The sequence below is a fragment of the Anopheles darlingi genome, chromosome 2 (genome assembly GCF_943734745.1).
Source record: "Anopheles darlingi chromosome 2, idAnoDarlMG_H_01, whole genome shotgun sequence".
NCBI classification, from domain to species: domain Eukaryota; kingdom Metazoa; phylum Arthropoda; class Insecta; order Diptera; family Culicidae; genus Anopheles; species Anopheles darlingi.
In genome coordinates this window covers 72,148,557-72,156,900 of record NC_064874.1, presented here as the reverse complement: position 1 = coordinate 72,156,900, position 8,344 = coordinate 72,148,557, and the positions used below count along the sequence as shown (strand labels likewise).

The 8,344-nt window shown below is 47.3% G+C and overlaps 1 protein-coding gene across 1 annotated transcript; it reads left to right on the top strand.

Annotated features, from left to right (window-relative positions):
* Positions 1–311: 311 nt before the first annotated feature.
* LOC125960151 (CLIP domain-containing serine protease 14D-like) lies at positions 312–1,420 on the top strand. The gene has a single exon (XM_049693365.1). It carries the CDS (start codon positions 581–583, stop codon positions 1,346–1,348), a length of 768 nt encoding a protein of 255 aa, XP_049549322.1. The 5' UTR covers positions 312–580; the 3' UTR covers positions 1,349–1,420.
* Positions 1,421–8,344: the final 6,924 nt, after the last annotated feature.

The window sequence follows — 8,344 nt, the reverse complement described above, 5'->3', positions numbered from 1 at the left end:
AATTCTGCAAACAACATAATAATGCACCTATCGCTGGAGAATGTTTATGCACAAAGGCGATTCTGCTAATAAACACCGAGTTCAGCTAATCAGTACGCGATAATCGCTGGCATTGCGTGGATGAATTACGTGGATTGAAAGGGTACGCACCAGCTGATAGTGCATCGCTTATATGGGGCTGCTGTAACGGTAACGTCTTCCGCAAATGGTTGATAACTGTCGTCTGAACCGGTTCGTACTGTGTGTGGAGTGAGAAGACCTGTAGCTCCTGTTGTTTGGTTTTAATTCCTCGTTCATTATGATCGGCTCTACAAAAAGCAGACGGAGTGTCCTGATTGAACTTACGTTACGTTGCATTCTGGTGGTAGCTTCGCTCAAAGGCAGCGTTGCAGTGAAGAAGAACAAACCTTGTGTGACGCCGGCAGGGAAACCGGGAAGATGTGTCCATTTCTGGGAGTGCCAAGCGGCACCAGCGAAAGCAGATCACGAAACATTCTTAGATGGGAGTACCTGTGGACATTCCGGAGGCTTACCGTTGGTTTGCTGTGAGCCGTTACTGCCACACCCACCGTATTGCGGAATGGCAGCTGGAGCTGAACCACAGTTCGGTGTGCAAGCAACCCGCATTGGCGAGTTTCCTTGGACAGCGCTGATTGAGTATGAAAGGTCAAACGGCCACTTGGCATACCATTGCGCTGGTACGCTCATCAACCAACGTTACATTCTGACAGCCGCTAACTGCGTGAGTGGAATTCCAAGGTGCTGGAAAGTGCACGGTGTTCGGCTGGGCGAGTGGGATTTCATTACTTCCGACGTGTGCGATAGTGGCCACGCCGCCTCCTGGGCACCAATCGATATCGGTATCGAGGAGATTGTTGTGCATAGCGAGTACAAACGATTTGATGAGCGGCAACGGAACGATATTGCGTTGGTGCGGTTGTCGAGTGATGTACAGTACACGGCTCATATACAACCAATCTGTTTACCATTCCAAAATACAACCACCCTCATTGCTTACACCGTTGGGTGGGGCATTACGGCCAAAGGTGTGGCCACCCATAGGAAAATGATGACTCACCTGTCGGTATTGAATCAGAAGGAGTACTTATCGGTATACAAATGCAACGAGTTCAACATTACCTCGGCTCAGATATGCGCGAGGTCGTTGGTAGTCCATCAAACTGGCACTTGCGATCCCGGTGGTCAGCTGTTGCATTATCACGGCAATGAATACTATCTGATTGGTGTCGGGAGCTTTGGGTTGCAGAACTGCGGTACAGGGAATGCTCCGGTTGTGTTTACGAAAGTGGTTGAGTATATCGATTGGATTGAGAGTACTATCTACTGAGCTAGATATAGGGAAACGTAGAGAACGACTGTAAACATAATTCATGAGATATCAAATAAATGATCAATTGACTTCGATTGTAGAATTACTCTTTGCATGTTTGCTGTTGATGAGTATCTGTTGATAATAAAGGTTCTATTGCTATTTCATTAAAGTTAGATGAACTCTACGTAGGAATCATTGGTACAGTACAATGTTGCACATTCAACATGGTCAAAGCCCATGGTCTTCAAATCTTAATTGGAAATAATCACTTAAGCAGATTTCGTGCTCGATTTTGTCATTGAGAAAAACTAATGTTAATTTGTTAAAATTCTCCAACTACGTCGGTTGCCCGGTAAATTTTCAATAATTCAATTTTTGATAACATGATGGTGTTGTGAAATATTTTTTTTCTGGAAAAAAGCATTTTCTAATAAGTTTTAACAATAAAAACCCATTTAATCAGGTTAAAAGTAAAAAAGTAATATTTTTTTTTGTAAATTTGATAGGGGAAACTTCGAATTGACTACATTGAGCAATGCAATACGCGTGATGAAGATACAACAGTATATCCTCAACAGTTTTCCTCCTTTTTCGAACAATTTGTTGATCCAATATCCTTGAAAGATTCTTCGTTTAAAAGAAAATGTAAAAGCAAATGCGAGTTGTATTAAAAAAAACAAATTTCCTTTTAAGACAGACATAACGAAGAACTTTCAATCAAATCATTGACCTTTTTCGCCATCCGTCGAGACGTTTCGATTGGATCTTGCATGTTTATCCGAGTTATCCCATTGGATTGGTCTTGATATTTCTAATCCTCGATAATCCGAAATACTTGTGATAATTCTCGAATGCGCCCTTGCGCTTACGAGCCGTCAGTTCAACGAACGATTGATTGATGCATCGCCAGCCAGTTTGGCGGTTCGGCTACGGCTAGCCATCAGCTAACACAAAATTTGCCACAAAATTCGTCCGCACGTTCCGCCAAGGTTGCAAAAACTTATGCCAAAAACCCACGCCCACGAAGAAAGCGGTGAGGGAAATTTATGAAATGGCACCGAGCAGTAAAAGCATCCGTACGTCGGATATGGATCCGCTGCTGGCCGGAAAAACAAATCGACAGATTTATTACGCCCAGGGATGCGAAAGTTATTTTCACTCCGCACCCACCAATGGGGCCTTCTACCTCGCGAGGTTGATGGATAAAGAATTTTATGGTGTAACCGGAACCCCGGTAGCCGCGGCTACCGGAGCCAGGGCCAGTGCAGACGAGAATCGAACGTCAAAATCAATTTTTCACACCACGTCGCACGTCTCGAGATGGTAGACGGTTAGCAGATGTGCAAGGGGATCAAAGTTTTTGGACGTGCAGAAAATTATGCATTGCGGATGTTGAGAACGGTCGAGTGGTGAATAGTGCTGGTGTGTTGGTGTGCTTGGGGAAGAGAGTAATTTGAATTTTATTGCTTTTCCAGTTTAAGAAATTAAGGCACCGGTGGAACCGGTTGGTTGCGGTTAGGTTGAGCTTTCCATCTTCTTGCGACTTGCAAATGAAAGTTTAAAATGCACCAGCTAAAGAAACGATAAATACTTGTTACAACATTACGGAAAGTCCTTCAACGTTTTTGCTTACAACGATTGCTTGTGTACGGACACAGACTAAGGGGTCATTGCTGACTTGCGGGATCCACGATGGAAGCTCAATTGTGGTTCGTGATGTACGGCTAAGAAAAGCTGCCCCTAGAAGGGTGGTCTGGTAACGGTCTGGGCTCTTGGCTGCCCAAACGACGACAACAACCACCATTACCAGGCGCCAGCTTATGTCAGCCTCACGCGGTCACATATATCATCACGGAAGTGCGCGCGACCTCCGGGAGGCCGCGGAGATCGAACCCCAGGAAGCAGAAGATTCGATGATGGAAATGAGAGTGGTCTGGTCTGGTGTTGGAGCTGCTGCCCATTCGCTGGTGGTCGATGGAACAACGAAAAACAAATGGCACCGTGTTCGGTAGTGGCCGAAATTGGGAATCCTGTGTCCTGCAAAAAAAGGGAAGCGGAAAAAAATGAAAAATGCGCTCTCGCTAACAGATACAATAAAAAATCCGGGGAAGGGCCCGTAGCGCCAAATACATGTACACGCACGTACACGTGTGTTTAGCGCAATCGAGCACTAGCAGCACTAGCCCGTGTGGTGGACTATTGATCTATAACCATGGCATAAATAAAAGCAATAAAAGCCATAAACCTTTATCAAAACCATTCTTCCTGAACAATGGTGGTTAAGAAATGGGTTCTGTAGCAGTGGATCCCGGCCCTCCCGAGCCCGCAAACCATTGCATAAACTAAGGAGGAGAGAGTGTGAGATAAAAAATCTGTTTGAGGACATCGTGAGCCTCGGGGAAGTCGAAAGTTAGTTCCGGGAATGTGCGAGATGTATCTCTCTCCATATAAAAATGAAAACAACAATCTGAAGCAAACTACGTTAAAAAGCGATGAACTCTGTGTGTGTGTGTGTAGGAAAAGGGGTGAGGGGGCTGCGGTGCCCGAGGGTGCACCAGGAACTACAACAAAAGCAACAGCAACAGCAACAAGAACACCAAACAAGGCCATAATTCAAAAGCACTAACAACGGAGCAACAAATTACTTTAAACTAGCAACTTTTCATGCTCAGAACCCCGGGAACAGCAAAACAGGAACTGATGCACGGGGTATGATGTAGACCACCCGGGGCCCATTGGGGGTCGGTCTGGCGATGTGGAACTGTTTGTCCCGGGGGGGAACCCACCAGCCACCCACTTCTGATCTTGATCGTGAGCCTTATACGGTTAATAGCATTAGCAGCGCGGTTCCGTGGTCCGTAAACCGAAGTGTAAAGGCGTGCTACATGCTGTTTCTATGATTTGTGGTGGACCATCTTCGCCTTGCACCAGGCACCAGGGTCCAGGGACCGCGCTAAACTAAGATAGAGAATGACAGTCGGCGATGGTATTTTATCGGTGGCTTCTTTTCTTATCGCGTTAGTTAGGAAAGTTTGATTGCTTTACTTTGCTGCTGCTACTACTTACTTTGAACCATTTTGAGCATTGCAGAGGCGTGGATGATTCTGGTTGCAATGATAGCAGATAAGCAGATAAGGAAGTGCGGATGGAGCGCGTTGATTTCACTAACAATAGAAAAGAGTTTAAATGAATCATTTTGCAATAACAAAAAGCGGATGCGCATGATTGAACAAATGGCAAATGAACAACAACGACAACAACTAAAATAAAACACGGCCCCGGGTTCGCTTCCTTTGAAGGCAAAACTATTTCACGTCCGACCGTCGGCGGCGCTCTCGATGTCATGCCTGCCGCAATAATGTACGACGCCACGCCCGAACCCTTTCGCCGCGCCGCATCGCGCGCGACAGTTTCCGCCGGAAATGGTAAAGTTTTCCGCTGTAAACATAAATATTTTTTCGGAATTCTTTGGGAAATTCGAGCGAACGAGCGTAAGCGAGCGAGCTTGAGATCGGGATGCTCGGGATGCTGCTGCCGTTGCACCGGTATTCCATTGTGTGTGTGTGTGTGTGTGCGGGCACTTGGCAGTGGTACAACTTTTCACTCGCGATTTGCGCGATGAAAGGCGGGAACTCGACTCGAAGCCCGAACACACACACACCACACAGGAAACAACGCGGTGACTTTGATACGATGCCAGAGAGCGAAGAGCGAAGTAAAAATCCGGAAACCACCGGTATCTGCTGCTACCTCCGGTGGACGGTGGACGGCGGACGGCGACCAAAAAATCCGACCAGGAGTCCAGGGCAGGGTAGTAGGTGCTTTTTGGCCGCGTGTTGTTTTGGCCACCGGCCACACGCTTTCCTTTACCGTGGGTGGACACACACACACACACGGAGGCGGGATTGCATTAGCTGCACGAAAAGTTCCCAATCGATGACATATGGCCATCGGAAAAGGAATCGTGGGAAAAGTTTGTTTTGTTGCCCGCTGAGTTATGCCGTCTCCGGGCCGTCGTCGAACTGCCGGGTTTTCGGGTTGGTTTATGCAATCCAAGAGCCCACTGGTGTAGACACATTTCGGAGGAGGTTGCTTTGTGCAACAACAACAACAACAACAGCGCTGGTGCTGATCACTGCATCTTGGGGTGTGCATTCCATTTGGAGCCGATTTTCCGAAATGAATTCTCTTCCTCTTGAACCGGCGTTCGGCTGCAACGAACTCATATTCAACGAGAGAGAATCGCAGAAATCGCGGAAGTAAACGGTGGATGTCTTCTAACTGCCAGCGCCTTCCGCCACAAAAACGCGAGCAAAACAATTCGTTGCAAATCGTCTGGCGTGCGATAGGGGGGACCTCCTCTCCGTGGAGACATTTCACCGAAAAGCCATTTATAAATGTCAAAAACACAGTAAAATGTGTTTACTTGAATCCGAAAACTTTGTCATTTGCATGCTGCAAACGGGGGGAAGGAGGGAATCACCAGCAGCAGCAGCACCACCACCACCACCACCACCATTGGTCGTTGCATTGGCCTGTTGGCATTGTTAGCTCGTTGCGGAAAGGGGCGACGAATGCGTGGACAAATACGTGGAAATTCCCTTGATTCTCGCTTGATGTCGTAGGAGGTAAACAGGGGGGGAGTAAACATAAGGGCACAGGCGAGTCAAGGGGTTCCCCTTTCAAGGGTTAACCCACTACGGCTGGCAATGTAAAGGTGCTGCAGTACTACAATCGGCATCAACAGAAGCAGAGCAGAGCTGCAGTTCAACAGAAGCGGAGAGATTAAAGACTTTTGGAGGCTTTTGGAAGGGATTTTTGATTTCTGGTTTATTTCAAGCTTTAATTCCAAAGTTTTGTCATTTCATTTGAATTTATCCAAATCTGTGAGCGACTTCTGATAGTTTTTGTTTCCCATTTCCATTTCGCAAATTAATATTATTAGGTAATAATGTTTTTATCTTTGCAATGAGAAAAATGTCAAAAAAGCGGAAAAGAAAAAGAATTTCATAATGCATTACAGGACATCCGCTTCGAATTCCGTTTGTGGGCTCCAGAAAACGAAAAAAAAACTGGTAGACCCAAAACCGTTAAACTGTCACATAAATCTCCGTGCTTTCTGGTGCTTTGATGTTACCGGTTTTGAAATCGCATTTCCTTGCGGAGAAAACTATTGTCGTCATTCTTTGTGGTTCAGTCCTCCGTTCCTTTTCTTTCAAGCGTCAATCTCGAACCGCGCTGCGCCTTGCTCGCCCAGTCAAATCTTAGTTCCATTATGGTGACGCTCTTCCCTTGTAACGCAGTGCATCAATTTTAATAAAAGGCGCACCTCCATCCCCCCCCCCCTGGTTTACTAACCGCATTGTGAGGCGCAACCGACCGTAACCGGAAGTGAGCTGCAACTTACGAACCGTGGAAACCGTTTTGTGGGCTGGTCCGTTTCCGCTCGGTGTAAGATATTAAGCATAATAAGCGTTTCGCGTGAGCCTGGAAAGGAAGTTCCAAAGGAGGCGAAGGCCCCCCGGAACGGCGAAATGCTGCGATGCTGAAAGTTCGGATGGAATCCAAATTTCGCGTTCGTCAGGAGGATTTCTGGTCGGCCTTTCGCCGTTCCGGAGGTGGCGGCCGAGCCATCACCAAGCACTGTGGCTTTTGATCTTGAGAAGCGGTTGGGTTCCCGTCCAGAGTTCTGGTCAGCGTCGCATTTTTCATGCGAATTTGCCAGCGTGACTTCAGGGGAATGCAGCGACTGTCACCGATTGTGGCGGTTAACATTAAACGTAAGGTTGGTTTGGAATTGCTTTAAAATGTAGTACATCCTGTGTGCCTCTGTATTGGGAACGTGGGAAACATTCAGCAGCACCAACCATCATGGAGGAATGGGTGCGTGCGTTGTCATTACGAATGAAATGAAGCTTAATTAATGAACGCGTATCTCGCTTTATCGTGAGCTTTTGCATAAATTAAATTAATAACTTTTATTTGATGAATTCAACGCGCGGTGCTCTGGCTTGGAGCTGCAGCTGCACCTCTCCCGTCTCATCGATGTTGGAGGACATATACACATTAATTGAAGTGTGTCCTTCTGGTCAAGCATCGTGCAAGTAGCCTAGTGAAAGCTTTCCGTACGATGCTTCAAACTCGCTTAACGCCCGCAGTCGCGGTCACGGGCACGATCGCGTCGAGCGTCGAGAGGGATACCATCACCGAAAACTGGATCCCAAAAGCCCAAATCCGCCGTAAACCTGCACCCCATTCCCCACGCTCCTCATTAACCACACCCGCAGGTGCACAGCAAGCGAGTGGCACAATTTTGACGCATTAACCAGGGCGCGGCTAATGAATCAGTTTATCAATTTATGTAATCCGCGGTTTTCGTGGTGACCGTTTATCAGTCGCCTCGCGCCGGACATAGGTTAAGTGACGGTCGAAGCAACCACCCCTGGCGGGCACCTGGTGTTCCCGCCAGGGCTGTAATTGTGTGACCGTGGGCGCGCGCACACACACACATATCGGAGGTAGGGCCACGGTGTCATAAAAATGTCATTTGGCTTCATAATTCTATAGACCACGAATCCGGGCCCCGGGTTGCATTACGTTGCGTTTTCAGCGGGCAACACTCTGCCCGTTGCCCCTTCCCACGCACCGAGTTTGTCGTCCATTTTTGTGTGCTGCGTGAGCAATATTGTATTTGCATTTGCAGTAGGGCCGAGTGGACCAGGCGGCCAGCGAGTGGAAACCACAGCCGGGAAATGATATTAAAAACCGTTTTACCACCTTTATCGAGCGCGCTAAGCAATTGATTTAATTGCATCAGCCCACCGGCTACCGGGAGGAACGGGCAGGAAAGGTGCCTGAAACAGTAGTAGTAGTTGAGTGTTTGTTTTTACTATCATTAAAATTAATGCTGATGCCGCTGGCATGATTGTGGCCGGGTCCCCATGGTTTGTTGTTGTGTTTTTTTATCCGTTTCGATAAAAAAAAGTCTGACGTTCCGTCCGAGGCCAGATA

Bases quoted from the DNA above. Each gene is read 5' to 3' on its own strand.
- LOC125960151 (XM_049693365.1), top strand. From the start codon at position 581: ATGGCAGCTGGAGCTGAACCACAGTTCGGTGTGCAAGCAACCCGCATT.